The 15816-nt window shown below is 53.5% G+C and overlaps 3 protein-coding genes across 3 annotated transcripts; 1 reads left to right on the top strand and 2 right to left on the bottom strand.

The window, feature by feature from the left end:
* Positions 1-596: 596 nt before the first annotated feature.
* Positions 597-3296, bottom strand: LOC119212441 (NADPH oxidase organizer 1-like). Its single transcript, XM_037462819.2, has 7 exons — positions 3024-3296; positions 2858-2938; positions 2697-2769; positions 2360-2543; positions 2065-2267; positions 1836-1958; positions 597-1752 (listed from the first exon to the last, which is right to left on the bottom strand). Exons 1-7 carry the CDS (start codon positions 3096-3098, stop codon positions 1112-1114), a joined length of 1380 nt encoding a protein of 459 aa, XP_037318716.2. The 5' UTR covers positions 3099-3296; the 3' UTR covers positions 597-1111.
* Positions 3297-4543: 1247 nt separating this feature from the next.
* tex2l (testis expressed 2, like) lies at positions 4544-13834 on the bottom strand. Its single transcript, XM_037462779.2, has 12 exons — positions 13348-13834; positions 10099-11400; positions 8956-9141; positions 8424-8691; positions 7903-8153; positions 7660-7809; positions 7461-7560; positions 6859-6991; positions 6499-6630; positions 6135-6344; positions 5903-6023; positions 4544-5826 (listed from the first exon to the last, which is right to left on the bottom strand). The coding sequence occupies exons 2-12, from the start codon at positions 11365-11367 to the stop codon at positions 5704-5706; spliced, it is 2943 nt and encodes a 980-aa protein (XP_037318676.2). The 5' UTR covers positions 11368-11400; positions 13348-13834; the 3' UTR covers positions 4544-5703.
* Positions 13835-14279: 445 nt separating this feature from the next.
* neurl2 (neuralized E3 ubiquitin protein ligase 2) lies at positions 14280-15799 on the top strand. Its single transcript, XM_037464400.2, has 2 exons — positions 14280-15140; positions 15526-15799. The coding sequence occupies exons 1-2, from the start codon at positions 14381-14383 to the stop codon at positions 15639-15641; spliced, it is 876 nt and encodes a 291-aa protein (XP_037320297.2). The 5' UTR covers positions 14280-14380; the 3' UTR covers positions 15642-15799.
* Positions 15800-15816: the final 17 nt, after the last annotated feature.

The raw sequence follows: 15816 nt of genomic DNA, 5'->3' as shown, positions 1-15816 counted from the left end.
CATCGCAGCGTTCACGATTGCATAAGTGAGCACTGCATGACAACCACGCATGAAAACATGCATTCAAGAAAATACATTTAAAAGAAGATCGGAACGATCGGGATTCGAACCCCGTGGGTCAAAACATGCTAAAGCCAACGAACCCACTGCTCTACGCAGTGAGCAGTGGAGAGTCACAGGCGTAGCTGTGCACATTTAGTTGATGATTTTAAACCGTGAAAAACATCCCAACACCATTATCCCACCTTCAAAATATGTCAATATAATTTTGCCTGCAGTATATAGTGTAGCAAGGTAGTCTTCAGTATTTTTTAGAGTTACATTTTAGGGGACCCCCCAAGAGTCCTAAGTCATTTTGAACCCCGATTAAGCCACACCCCTTGCGAAGTCAATTAGCCCATAACTCATTAAAACATTGTCAATATTGTAACTGTTGGCAAATAATTAAAAGGGAGACGTACAAAGTGTCCCCTGTGGCTCATAGAATGTATTCAGGTGATTGAAACATATTTAATGTAGAAATGCCTCAACAGTTATACTAAAATATGTTATTCATTAAACAGGAACTTCTTGATGCTTTTGTTTAAATTTGACTTTATTGACACATTTTATACACATTTCTAATGCAGAGCATTACTCTGCAGAGCATTAATGACAGTAATATAAATATTAACACAATAAGCAACAAACTAAGATGTACAACAACTAAATGTACAACAAAGTTACACCAGGAAACTGTTGTTCTTTCCCGTCACAACGGCTTCGTTTGGAAACTGAGGAAGAAGCTTCAGGTTTCTGTGCAGATGTTACGTAACGTGAGAGTGAATCAACAATCGTAAACTTAAGTCAACTCTGAAGAAGATAAACAGAGCATTTGTGTACTTTTAAATGAAAATGTCGCGTACATTTTCTTGTTCCTGCTCCTTGTGTTGCTTCACTGAAGCTACATTTCTTTTTTTATGGATAATTATTATATACAACTTGCAAATACATTTGCATACCAAGTAACTATCAAAGACATGAAAACATGTAGAATAGAGACAAAACACACCTGACTGACAGACCCGATGGGGTCCAACAGGTTAAATGGGTTACATGAACGTTCCATGAATCACAGCCGGGTCCTGGAGGCCAGGGCGGCCTTGCGGGTCATGGTGCTGCACCGGGTCAGGATCTCCTCGGTTCTGGGCCTGGGGGGCACCCTGGGAGTCGGCGAGGCCGTCTCACCCCCGCTGGAGCTCGCGGACACGGAGCTGTCGGTGCTGATGCTGGAGCCCCGGCGGCTCCCCCCCTCACTGCCCCCGGGCTGCGGGGGGGCTGCGGGGCCGCCGGTGGGGCTTGATGATGCGACCCTCGGGGGGAAGCTGACCTCGGTGCTCATGCGGCGTCCACGGCCCTCTGAGGTCGAGTGCGGCTGCGTCTCAGAGAGGATGTCCAGAGACCGGGCCTTTTGGAGACGGACTCCTCCGGACTGACCTGAAGGACCCCTCTGCCGAGGAGCCGGAGGAGCCTGAAGGTCCCTGCTGGTCGCCGGGTTCAGGGTGGAACTGTGCAGCTTTCTCTGCAGGCTGTGCAGTGGGTGGTTGTGAGGTCGCAGGTTCCTGGACGGGACGTAACCTGATTTTCCATTAAACCTGATGAACCACCAGCCGTCATCCGTCCTCCTCAGCACCTCCACCACGGAGCCAATGGGCACAGACACCTCGTCGTCCTTCTGGGAGGAGTAACTCCTCACGACGCAGTACAGGGCACCTGAAGGGCACAAACAAGACGGTCAAACCCAAAGGTCCTGTGATCAAGCGACTCAGGTCACCTGGTGCATTCTTGTCACACACCTGCGAGTGGGAACACATCATCATCATCATCATCGTCGGCGGCGGCCTCTTGGTCCCATAGCTCCAGGTAGGGAGCAGGAAACCAAGCCAGCAGCTTGTTCTCGTTCTCCACCAGCCACCAGCCTGCAGATGAAACGCACTCTGAGCAGGATGCAAATGGTCGTCTGCGCGGCTCGAGCTTTTTGCAGCTTTTCAGGAGGCAGCTGATGAAGAAAAGTTTAGCACCGACCTGCCGGGTCCTTGATCAGCACCTCCAGCGCCTCGTCCACAGCGACCTTGAAGGGGCGGTTGTTGGTGTCCTTTGTCTCGTAAGCAGCCACACAGCGGTACGTCTGGCTGACGAAGGGCTGCGTGACGCTGCCCGCCTGCTGGCGCCTCACATCAGCACCTCCTGCACCATCGGGCAGATCTTCAGACAGCAGCATCATGATGCTGTGGGACAGAGAGAAACCAGGCCTTTGAGAACGCACGGCTACTACTGAAGTGGCACAGGCCCGGAGCTCAGCGCCGACGCGACCCTCTACCTGTTCTTGGTGAAGTCGGCCTGCAGGTCGTGGTCTTTGGGCGAGAAGAACTGAGCCACCTCGGAGCTCTGAGTCACAGTATGGTCGCACTTCAGCAGCTGGTCGCAGTAGGTCTCCAAGGACTTCATGCGTTGGACGGAGCGCTGAGATCCTTTCTGCTGGAGGCTGTTCCTCCTGACGTGCCCTGGAGAGAGGAACGCGTCCAGGGTGAATGCTCGCCAGGGTGAGAGGACGATGCTTACAATTCAACCAAGACACAAAACTAATGCAGATTAATGTGCAAACACAGTGTCTCCGAGTACATCATTTCATCAAACCTCAGTTAAAATGATCCTACCTCTAAATTTGGGGATCACTCTTTTATTTCTCTTTAAATTGTTCACGGGTTGAAATCTCTTCTTCAGCTGCTTCTGTTTGGACGAAACAAACACATTTTAATGAATTATTTTTACAACTATGAAGTCAACGAGTTCCAGGGGGGAGATGTTTTGGTCTTACGTGAAGTTTCTTGAAGTCGTTGAAGGATCTGTAGACGATAACTTCCGTCTCGTCGGACCACAACACAGAAATCATGAACATCTGGGGAGAGAGAAAAGGACTTGAAACCTTCACACAAACACACACACACACACATATCCAGCAGCTCACACGAGGTCTTCCTCACCTTCATCTTGGGTGTGTCCCTGTGGACGGCCCCGATCACTCGGGCACTGAACACGAAGCGTCCTTCCCCGGCCATGGTCCACTCGTCTGGGGATGAGGATGAGGATGAAGATGCGGAGCAGCTTCAGGGACCTTCGGTATTTGAACTCCGCTCTGCAGGCTGCGCTCTATTTCAAGCGCAGGTGAAGGGGGCGGAGTCAGCAGGGTGAAGAGGCGTGGCCACACCGGTGGAACTGGATCTTTTAGTCATCGAATCATCTTTATTCAATTTAGGATTCAGACAAAAAGCAGCCCAGGTGCCATTTGTTGGTTGGTGCTTCTCATAAAGAGAGAGTTTCACTGTGAAATGAGAAGAAAGGCCTCCAGCAGGTAGAGAACAGAAACCATTCCAGGTTTTGCATTCAGATGTTCCCACCATTATTCTAAGTTGTGTGTCGCTTATTTCTTATTGATGATTAAAGAAAAACAGGGCCCCCACTCGAATGATGTACACTTTTCCTTTGTTTTATTGATTGAATCTGGGTTCTTCATAACGAGACGAGAAAGAACAGGATGAATACTGCTTCTTTATTTGTGTTTTAATTTAACATTCAATAACTATAGTTATATAGTAAAACCTTTTTTTCTCGTACCTCTTACACAACACTGTGGAAGTGCTCATTCCTCTGCTGATGAATGATCTTTTCCAGACATATAATACATGCATTGAGTCATCATTCAAAAGAGAACAATTCAGGGGAATTCTTTGGTCCAGTCATAAAGGGAAGTTTTTTTAAGGGAGTATTCATAGGGTCACAAAGGGATGAGAAGTGGGTCCGACACGTGCTGCTTATTGGGAAATGAGCTCAATCCTGCTCCCTTTGTATTACCAATGACTGTGTGTGTGTGTGTGTGTGTGTGTGTGCGTGTGTGTGTGTGTGTGCGTGCGTGTGTGTGTGTGCGTGTGCATGTGTGTGTGCGTCACACAGACACCGGGAAATGTTCAGGAAGTCACACGAGATAGAGTTTCAGTGAATAACACCCTCACAGATAACGCTGCACACTGCATCATTTCATCAGTGATTCATTTCATCTGAACTTGTATCTGAAGAAAATTCATATTTCTGCTACTCGTGATTCTGTGTTCATGTTAAAGCTGCTAGAACCAATCAGAATATGGACCCTCCACGATGTGTATCAGCAGAGATCTGAGTTCTATGATGCTGCATCTCACACAGGACCAACAGGAACACACTGAATGAGGGCGGCAGTGGGGGGGTCGAGGTGTGGGGGGGGGGGGGGGGGGCTTTGTTACTGCCCTTAACCCCCTTTACAATCTTTGTGCATGTGTAGTGAGAGTGTGACTGTGGGCATGTGCATGGTGGCCAGCCCCCCCTCAACACACACACACACACACACGCACACATACGCACACACACACACACATACGCACACACACACACACATACGCACACACGCACACGCGCGCACACACACACACACACACATACGCACACACGCACACGCGCGCACACACACACACACACACACACAGCATAGAAGGCGTTTAGTGTCTTACATCAGACTCAATGGACACTTTTTCACTGCCGACATGGATTTTCCCTTCAGTTGGACTTGGTGCTTTAAGGACTTTACACAACGTGACCTTTTGTAAAGGAGCTTTCTCCACAAACACTGGAATACATTCAGTTATTTGTAGGTGATGTTTTCACATGATTGATGATTATAACCTGTTAACTAACACCAGATCCAAGCAATAAGACATCATTAAATCCATAAACGACACCATGTGTTTAATCAGTAACATTACAATATGGAGTTATAATAATCACTTAAGATATTTGATGTGTGCAAATGTCAACAATAATGATTAGTGCAACAAGGTTGAAGGATCATCTGTAATCTTCTGTCACCACCTTCCCAATGAGCAGGGATCTCTTAGTGAGCTCTCCTGACTGACAGCGTGTCTGCTGAGCTCCTGCTGAGCGATGGACAGGTGCTGCCCTCTAAAGCTCAACACATGTTCAACAGCTGCTAACAACAACAAACGCGCCACATCGGATCCAACTGCCACTGCATGGCGATGGAAGACCATCGGACAGATCATCTCAGCAGAAGAACCTTCGCCCCTCCTGGAGCTCCTCACCACCGAAAACCTTCATATTCACCATGAAGCCTTTGGAAGAACCGGATCATTGCTATGATGTCTTCATGAGGACTAATGTCTTCATGTGGTGGAATAACAACATCATTAGACACTGAGCAGAGCTGCTCCAATGAACCATGACGCAAATAACTCAACGGTGTCCAGCAGAGCGACACACACACACACACACACACACTCACACACACACACACACCCTCCCACTCACACGTCTTCCTCATGTGATTCCATTTCACGCGTTGTTTTTCCCACCAGGTCGAGTCTTCTCAGTGATCCATCATCATGAAGAAAAACACCAACGTCGTCTTTTAATATTCAGCCGTGTGTTTAATGGAGGCTTTTTCTTGAGCATCAGGCATCACATCGATTACACGCATGGAGCGGGATGGCAGAGTGGTCTTTGCTATAAAAGAGGAAAAGGCTTTCTTCTGCCTCCCTGTTGCTCCTCAGGGTTTGACGTCACCGAGGTGGCGTGGAGGCAGCGACCCTGGCGTGTAAACGTGGGTTTGAAGCCCGTCTAGTCCGACTCGTGGCCCCCGGCCGGGAGCCTCTCCGTGGACTCGCTGGAGGGCCGAGCGTCCACCAGCGAGCGCATCACAGGTAAGCAGACGTCGTCCATGTTTGGCAGCACGAAGACTTTCTGCAGGGGGCAAACGGAGGAGGTGACTGCGAGGACGACGGCAGCCGAGGCCCCTCCTTCCTGCTTTTTTTTTTACCTGGAACTCGTCCTGCAGCTTCTTTTCAATCCACTCGGTGACGTGACAGAAGGTGACCTCCCTCTCCCCGAGTTTGGGACGGACATGAAGGTCCAGCTTGGGCGGGGCGCGGAAGCTGTACCTGGAGAGAGGAGATGACAACGCAACACGTTTCACACCCGGCGGTCCTCCAGCAATGCAAACTACCCCCCCCCCCCCCCCCCAACAGGAGACATGAGGCGGCCATTTTGACCATATCCTGTCCGTTGGAGGCGGCGGGATGTTGACGACGAGAGTCCCTGACAGCTCCTGGACCTCCACGGTGAGCAGCAGGGGCGTGTTGGACATCTCCTCAAACTTCTTCTTGATGAACTCGTTCTCTGCCGCCTTCTGGAAGTACTTGGACTTGGCTATTTTGTCCATAAACCTCAAAATCTTCCGCCCGGTCTTTCCGCCCCCCGTCCTGTAAGACAGGATTAGAGGAGAGACGAGAAGAGGAGGGGGGAGAGAAGAGGAAAAGAGAGGAGGAGAGAGGAGATTTAGTCTTCAGAGGCTGGAGAGTTAAACCCTTCTTCTTTGGGACGTTCACGCCGTGGAGTCACGTGACTCGCACGTACCCATCAGGAGCCGGCGAGCAGCCTCTCTCCCCTGCCGGGGCCTGAGGCTCGGACGCCGGCGGCTCCTCCTCGTCGGACGAGCCCGCGCTGGACGACTCCTCGTCGCTGTCCGCCAACACGCCGACCACGGGCCTGCAGCCGGATCACAGAGTCCATGTGAGCATCGTGGACAGATGCTCTTCATGCTCTTCCACTTGTCTGAAGGCTTGACGAGATTAACAAACACAAGTTTTCCCCCTCTGCGTAAAGCCCGTAATCCCCCCCCCCCCCCCCCCCCCCTCGGCAGGTCTCTGCTTATCGATGTCATGTGTATCAGGGGGGGTGGAAGAGAGGTCTGTGTGTGTGTGTGTGTGTGCTGACCGGTGGCTGGCGGCTTCGGCCGCGCAGTCGGCCTCCTGACCGCCGTCTTTGCCCAGCCTGGACAGGTTGAACTTTGTCTGCAGGGTCATCTGCAGGGCGCCGGTGTACACGAGCTGCAGCTCCACCCACAGGCCTGCAGGGGGCGGCGAGAGGAGGTCAGCACCAGGCCACCAAAACCAAGACCGGACTCTCTCTCTCTCACACACACACACACACACACACGGTGCATGGTGGGCGGATTAAAACAGCTTTTACAGTGATGATCAAGCCTCGAAACTGAATTTAATTCAAATCAGGACATATTTCTAAAGCCCCGTCAGGAGCTGAAACAGGATAATTGGGAGGCAGGTGGTTCCGGGGGGAACAGGGGTGGAGGTTAAAGTCGCTGACACACTTTCCTCTCGTCAGTGGGGGACGATTTTAAAACACACGCTTCGCAGGGGCTAATGCGCTGCGAATGTCGGAGGTCGCGGCGCGATGAGTCTGCAGCTGAGATTACAACCGGATGACAGCGGGGTCGGGTCTGATGCTCGCCGTAATCACCCGGGCAACGAGGCCTTCTGCCGCGTGCCATGCGTCGGACCCCCCCGCTCTGTCCTCACCTCTGTGGTTGACCTGTGGTCCGGAGGCAGAGGTGATCTGTGGCATGGAGCAGCCCATGTCCAGCTCAGTCAGAGTCAGCTCATTCATGAAATAAGGCAGCTGTGAAATGATAAATGACATAAAAATGCGTCACATTTCAACTCCGTCCGTGACTTCAAATTGACACAGCGTGTCTTTTCTCAGGAAAACGCTTCGCACTCTGATTTTGCTCAGCTTCTTCTGGATCTTGTGGGAAACCGCGTCGGACCAGCGCCTCTCCCGCAGGAAGTCCCAGAAGACTCGACCGATCAGAGCGTTGGCCCACGCCGTCGGGCTCGAACCGGGCCGCTCCGCCGGATCACAGGTGCACTGTGGGAACAGCACGGTGAGGGCCAGGCCAGAAGAGCAGAACAATGGAAAGGCTCAATCCTCCACCCAATGGTACCTGCGAGCACCACTCACGTTTCCTCTGAGCGTGGGACTCGTCTCGGCGCCGCGGGCCCCGGGGCTCCAGGGGGGGGCCCCCTCCTCCGCGGCCAGGAGACGGGCCATGTAGCCGGCGTAGTCCAGCGGGAGGAGGCCCCCGGTGCCAGCGGAGGCCTGGCTGAGCGGAGGCGTCGGGGGGGCGCATGCGAGCGGGGGCGTCGGGGGGGCGTCGCCGTCCTCGTCCAAGCCGCTCGGGGAAGCTACGCTCGCCGCCCCCGCTGGTTCATCTGGGACAAGACAGGCAGCGTATCAACACACACACACACACACACACACACACACACGGTCACGATGATCGCGGCCCCCGTCCCCCCAGAGATGTGATGGCGTGTGAGTGTCTGTCCGTCTCTGACTTGTTGACGTTCACACTTCTCATTTCAAAGCCCTTGTCTTCATGTCACCAACGAGAGCAAAGAATTGGAGCATGTAATCCGCGCCCCCCCCCCCCCACACACACACACCGCTTCGTCTCCACGCATCATTCACGTGTCTCATACCCCGTCTCTCCGCCTCCGCCTCCGTGGACGCGAACAGGAAGTGGCGAAACCACTCTTCTTTTTCTCTTCCCGTGCGCCCGAAGAGGTAAAGGGTGGTGGGGGGGTCCGGGTCCGGGCCGCGTTTGGAGGAACTGGGCCGTGGACGACCGTCCTCCGCTCGCCCCCCCTCGTCCTCCCGGGAGCTGGGTCCCGCGGCCAGTTGGATGCAAACGGGATACTTTGGATTCCACGTTCTCTTCCGAGCCAGCACAGAGGGCAGCAGGAACACCTTTGGGAAACAGTTGTATTGTGTCGAAGCAGAAGAGAGGATCTGTGCAGTCAGATGTTTCATTAAAGCAGCTGAAAAGGGGATTTAACAAATAATTGAATTTGTGTCTTTCTCTCCATGTTAATTTTCCCTCAGACCTTTGAACATCAATGCGTGAGTTTCCCTGTGCACGATATCATGACCAAACACATCAGGCCTTTTCTTTTGTTCTGTTTACCATCAAAAAAAGACATTAGCCTCACATAAGCAGACCAGTGAGCGTACTTTGCTGTGTGCGAGCTGGAAGCAGCGTGACGGCACGGGGGCGGCCTCGTGGGGCCTCTCGTCGTGCGCGGCGCGGCGCCCGACGTCGAGCCGGAGACGAGAGCCCCGCAGGGCGGCAAACACGGGGTGCGTCACAGCCGGAGGCCACGTCTCCGGGTCGTAGTCCTGCACCTCGTTCATCCAGCCCTGAGCAGAGAGAAGTCATGATGTCATTGTCATCCGCATCGAAGTAAAGAGCATCGATACAGAAATGTGAATAATAATCAAAACACATCAAAGGTCAATTCTGCTTTGTGGATTTCAATTAATTTTGACATGGAATGAGTGGTGGATTATGGAGTCTGCCTTGATAGTGGTGATACGAGGATATGCACAGAATATTACAAAAAGTAGTTCTCTTCTTCAGTAGTTGTGTCCTTGGGCCTCTTCTCTGGCTCAACACACTTGATCAATCTGAGAATTTAGGTTAACGATGATCGAATGAGGGGAACTCTGAAACCTTCCCTGAATGTGAAGTGACTGATGATCCTTTAGGAGCTCGATGCTTCCTCCGAAGGCTCCAACAAACCACGTTTTATTCAAAGTGAGATTAGATTTGTGCTTTAATGCGTCTGTGGTCTCAACACCAGAAACCTCAGCAGCTCCCTCCGCCCAACCGCTAATGACTTGAACAGGGGACTTATCTCGACCCCCCCCCCCCCATTCCCAACTTCCACCTCCACTCTCCAGCCCTCCGACACATTAAGGCTTCCTCCCGTCCTCCGCTAACGGACTGGAACTGACAGCGTCTGGGGGGGTGTGGGGGGGGGGGGGGGGGGGCTGACCTCTGCCCCGTGTCAGGAGGACAGTAATTAGCGCTGAGGCTCTGATAGCATCGTTCTATTAAAGCTTTTAATTGCACTTTGGGTTACAGACCACTTACAGAAGCTTTAGTCTGTGAAGGAAAGCGTCAGCTGACGTGTTCTTTCAGAGACAAATTAAAACGAACTAACTTTTACTGGGTTTGGGTTCTCCTCGTCGTGCTAAGCTAAGCTAACTGGTTAGAGCCTCACACTGGACATTCATTGAAGAAGAAGAGCCACCTACAACAGAACCCGGTTTGGATGGAACCGTGGAGCCGATGGAGGAATGGGACGGATTTACCTTCAGCGCGTCCGGCTCCGTGCCGACGTCGACGCCCGGCAGAACCCCCCCCCCTGACGGAGTCTGTGCCGCCCTGTGTGCAGAGGCTGAGCGGCGGGACCTGGGGGAGCCCATCCTGATGAGCAGCAGTCCCAGCAAGAAGCCCAGCGCCAGGCCCAGCGCCAGGCCCGACAGGTATGGGCTGAGCGGCAGCACGAAGTAGCCGTAGGACAGCACCGCCACGCAGAACAAACTCCTGCAGGGCAGAGGGCCAGGGGGCGGGGGGGGCTCGAAGGTCCGGACCAGGGGCGCGGCCCCGGTGGGCGACGCCCTCGCCCTCTGCCCGGGGGGCTCGTCGACGGGGTCCGGCGCGGCGTTGGGCTCCGGCTCCTCGGTCCGGCTGTGGTGCACGGGGCAGCGGGGCCCCCGCGGGCCCCTCCCGGGCCACTCGAACGCGGGCAAAACATCAGCCTCGGCTTTTCTGGCGTTCCTCACGGGAGACTCGGAGAGAACTGCGTCCGTGCCACCTTCGTGCCCCGGACCCCGGGGGCCCACCTGGGGGGCGCCGTGGCCTCTGCCCTCCTCCCTCATGATCTTGCTGAACATGCTGCTGAAGGGCTCGTGCACGGCCTCAGAGAGCTTCCTCTTGGTGTCCTCCAGCTCCATTTTGAAGAAGCCCCCTTTCAGAGCCTCGGCGGTGGGGGAGTGTGCGCTGGGAGAGGGGGGGGCGGTGCGGGAGTCCCCTCTGGGCTGGGTGAGCTGCTTCCACATGTGCAGGTTGAGGCGGGAGTCGGACCTGGACTGCGACACCTCCGGCTCCGAGCGGGAGATCTCGGTGGAGATGGACTTCACCAGGCTGATGACGGGCCTGGGCCTCAGGGAGGAGCTCTCCTGGAGCTCCAGCTCGGTGGAGAGGGACTTGACCAGGCTGGCGAGGGGCCGGTGGGGGGGGGAGGAAGGACCCGGCGACAGGAAGCAGTCGCCCAGAGAGCCGGGGTCCGAGGGGGAGAGCGGGACGTGGAAAGCCGGGGAACGCAGCTTGTGGTTGTCCTCGACGGAAGGCTGCCCCCCCCTGGGGGGGGAGGCGGAGGGGCAGTCGTCATCGTGGTCCAGGGAGAAGATGAGCTCGCCGTCGTCCAGGCTGTCCCACTCGCCCTCCGTGCCCGTCAGCTGGATCACGATGCCCCGCGGGAGGTGCCTCTTGATGCCGGCGGCCGGGGGGGGGCCACCACCTCCTCTCCTCCCATCATCCTGGCCTCTTCTCTCGCCGTTCTTTCCACTCTCCGCCATTTTCTAGATTTCACATCACAGCAGCCGAGGCACCTGAAACGAGTGAAGAACGAAACTGGTCACATATGCAATCTCTGCATTAATGGGAGAAGATCACTCAGTCATCTGAGGACCTTTGAACCCCCCCCCTCAGCCTTCTGAGTGTTAAAGGTTCAAAATAGAAGAGACCGTTGTTCCCTGTGACCAAAGACGTGTGCGTCATGGTAAGAAAAGGCTTTTCTGGGGTAGTTTTCAGCACGCCGTCTTCCATCCAGCCGTCCAGCCTCACCCCCTGCAGAGTCCCCCCCCCCCCCCCCCCCCCCACCACACGTGTCCTCTGGAGCCGGTTAAAGACTTTCTTACGTAACGCAGAGCGTAAACCGGACCTTCTTCATCCTCCTCGCGTGGCTTTAGAAAACCGTCATCCGGCCGCTGACTTTGTCCCTCAGGATGCTGAGGACGGGACAGCATCAGAGGACAGAGGTTTGGGGACGGCCGTCCCAGGGAGGGAACCCGTGGGTCAAGGGCCCTGCTACGTGGCCGCCGTGCGGGGACGATTTCGGCCGATTCCACAGCAGCTGGTGGACTCGGACTAATCTGCTCTGACCCAAAATGGACGGTGGAGATAAACCTCACCGACACACATGCAGTCAAAGTGCCAGAAAATGAACACATGCGCTCACACGCACATCAGGACGCCTAAACCGCCGCTAAGCTACCGCCGCTCCGTCCAAGCTAATTGGAGAACGCTAGAACCGGACCGGCTGGTGCTGCCATATTGTCCACGAGTTTGAAATCCTGTTGCTGCTCGTTTTTCACTCTGTTGTTTATGTTTGTTTGCAGCTAAGTCATCTTTTTTTGCATCACCTCATTGTCACTGGATACGAAATGAATGGAAGGACCTGATCAGAGATTCTATCACCGTAAACAAATACGACTTCATAAGAGACTACAGCCGCTGCAGTTGTGTCATTTTACAATATGTCCAGTAAATGAATGAATGTAAGTGAATGTAGGAACATAATGTATTTTTATATGCTAGCATGCATCATATAGCACACTTGATTCAACTATATGCATGTGTGCATAGAGGACTGGTTCTGTTCAAATGTTTCATTGTATAATTCCTATATTTAACCCCCAATCTGTCCTTCAGATTTTGGGTCTACCTGTCACAGGTAAAAGAAAGCTGAGTAAAACCTGGACGAGGACAACGAAAGACAAACAAGAGCAGAAGGAATGTACTGAAAATATACTACAAAATACTCTGATTTGGATCAAACCTTTACAATCAGTGAAAGCATCACAACAACATCATATGTGTAACTCTGTGTGTGTGTGTGTGTGTGTGTGTGCATGCGTCCTCTGATCAGTAACAATCTGAGATTAACATTAATGCAGGGTTTTACTTTGAAATCGGACAAATCACACAGCGGATTATGGGCTGAACCAACATCCCGTGGGGTCCGGGCGCGGTGCTGATGAGGAGCAGCGTCAGGGCTCTGATGGATGCAGATGTTTCTGTGCACAGCCACCGAATGCTGGATGGGTTTGAGAATAGATAACAAACAATGGCTGCAGAGCAACATCAGGCACACGTGTCCACATGTGGGCAGCCGAGCCCGTCGGCCCCCTGCCAACTTTGTCTGGTCCTCAAGCTTCTAAACGTCAGAATAAAAAGACTTTTCTCTCATTTCTGACATTAAACCGACTAAAGAAAATTACATTCATCGTGAGAATAATTGACGGAAACCAAACAGCGCGTCGGCTAAAGCACAACTCACTGTTACTATAACTATGACTATGACTATAACTATGACTATAACTATAACTATGACTATGACTAACTAGAAGTTATAGTTACTGCAAAATGCAGTCAGAGGCAAACAGGGCTCACAGCCTTCTTCTGGGAAAGAAATGCAAACATGTGCAGCGCTGATGTTCAGAGGAGAGAACAGAATGAAAACACAAATGTTGACATGACGAATAAAATATACTTACACAAAGAGAGGATTTGGGAACGTGAGTAAACGCGCCGGTCAGCGATGCCGTCTGCTGGGTCCTCCAATCGCACAACGAGTGGAACATCTCCCTCTCTCTCTCTCTCTCTCTCTCCCTCTCTCTCTCTCCCTCTCTCTCTCTCTCTCTCTCCCTCTCTCTCTCTCTCACACACACACACCTCCCTTCACCGGCTGCCTCCATCCAGATGTGTCGCGCGCTGCTGAGAATCACAGCTCACCAGGCTGATGATGAAGAGCACGCATGATAATCCAGATTAAGAGTCCTGGAGCCCCAACTGACGCACACAAAGCTCACCCACACTTGTGTGGAGGCTGTCTAATTACTGGATATGAAACACGCTGTCGGCTAAAGTTCAGCGTTGGGGGGCGTTGTGTTTTAATCTGGAAAAACACATACAAAACTCAGGGTTTGTAACTCGGTGAAAAAGAAGAAGGAGGAGGATATGATGTCTCTTCGTTTCCTTCCCCCTCCCCATCTCGACCTACATTACACACCAGAAGCCCTAGAAATGACAATGTGAAGAACGGTCTGAGACGATGGCCCCCGTCCATCAGGGAGCACGAGGTGGTGCTCCTGAACAGTGCCCCCCCCCCCCCCCGCCGGATACAGGATCTAAGAACAAGATCCCGACTGTACTGACTATATTTAGAGTGCCGCTATGAAAGGCCTCCCGACATGTCTCCACGTCACATGGCTCCATGCTGGTGAAACTGAATGAGGGCGGCAGCCCGGGGGGGGCGAGGTGGGGGGGGGGGGGGGAGGGGCTTTGTTACTGCCCTTAACCCCCTTTACGATCTTTGTGCATGTGTAGTGAGTGTGTGACTGTGGGCATGTGCATGGTGGCCAGCCCCCCTCAACACACACACACACACACACACACACATACCTTGCCATCTGTTGGTGCGTGGGGTCCAGAAATAGCTCCCGCGAGTGTCCCACAGATAAGCAGAGTCGGGGGGGTCTGGTCCACCTCCCTCACCATGTGGCTCCTGGCTGAAGGCTCTCAGGCGGGATGCAGCCCTTCCCCGATCAGTTCATGGAATTCCATCCGGTCCACGGGTCCAACGTCAGGCTGGACCTCTTGGGCACCCAGGCCACCCGCGTGGAGAGCTTCGCCAACGGCGTGTGCTTCAGCAAACGCCCGCTGAGGCCCGGCGAGATTTTTCTCATCGAGATCGAGGACAAGGAGCTGGGCTGGTGCGGCCACCTGCGGGTGGGCCTCACCGCCAGGGACCCCGGGGGCCTGGACGCGGTGCCCGAGTACTCCATCCCGGACCTGACAGACTCGGGGGACAGCTGGGTTTTCGCCATCACTCGCAACCACAACAAGATCATAGAGGACCCCGGGGAGGCGGCGGCGGCGGGGGGAGGAGCCGGCGGGGGCCGCAGGCTCGGGGGAGGGGAGGCCGGCGGCGGGGACGCGGGGGCAGAGGTCAGCAAACCCAAGGCTTTCTTCACCGACTCTCACCTGGACATCGAGGACGTCCGGATCCCCCTGGACAAGCTGGTGGGACGGAGCAGGCCGGGACGCTACAGCCACATTTTGGACGACTTGTACAAGACCAACGCCTTGCCCCCCACGGCCAGGCGCAGCCGGATCGGAGTGCTGTACGTGGCCAAAGGGCGCGGCCTGGCCGACATGCACATTGTGATCAATGGGGAGGACATGGGAGCGTCCGCCAAGGGGATTCCCTCCGTGCAGCCGCTGCACGCCGTGGTGGACGTCTTCGCCGCGACCAAGTGCGTCCGGATTGTCCAGGTGGAGTACGGATGTGAGTGCCGCGCTGAGGATCCTTCTCACAGACTCTAGAGGGGCCAAGGCGACACGTAGATGTTGCTCGCTGCTCATTGTGTGGCTCTTTGTGTCTCTCTGCTTCTTTTTGAGTGAATATACGGTAATGTTGTGTCTCTCTGAGGTTGTCTTCCATCTATTGGACATTTGTATGTGGTTGTTTTGCATATTTTCAATTAATTGTCATCCCCCTGTATAGTATTTTTTAACCTCTGTGCTTATTTCATGTCTCTTTGTAATCATCATCTTATATTTTTTAGTATGTCTGTATTTAAGGGACCAATTCAGCAATCCGTCTTTACTTGTATCATCGACTCTCCTTCCTTTGTCTCCATCACCGTGATTCTGTTTGTTTGTTGCTCCAGTCTCGTCCCTGCAGACGTTGTGCAGGAAGTCCATCCAGAAGCACATCGTCCACAGGATGGCCATCGACTGGCTGGAGCTGCCAGAGGCCCTGAAGCACTACTGCAAGTATGAATGAAGAGCGCCGACCTCGCGGCTCACGAATAACCTCCATGTTTCTACCGAGAGAGATGCGTCCATCTTCATGATCGGAGGCTCTCGTTGACAGATGTGTCAAAACAACGATAATGAGGACAAGGGGACAACCATCAACCACAATAAATAGACTCTCGTTTCTGTGATTCCATATTTCT

The sequence above is a fragment of the Pungitius pungitius genome, chromosome 21 (genome assembly GCF_949316345.1).
Source record: "Pungitius pungitius chromosome 21, fPunPun2.1, whole genome shotgun sequence".
NCBI classification, from domain to species: domain Eukaryota; kingdom Metazoa; phylum Chordata; class Actinopteri; order Perciformes; family Gasterosteidae; genus Pungitius; species Pungitius pungitius.
This window is presented reverse-complemented; position numbering and strand designations above follow the sequence as displayed.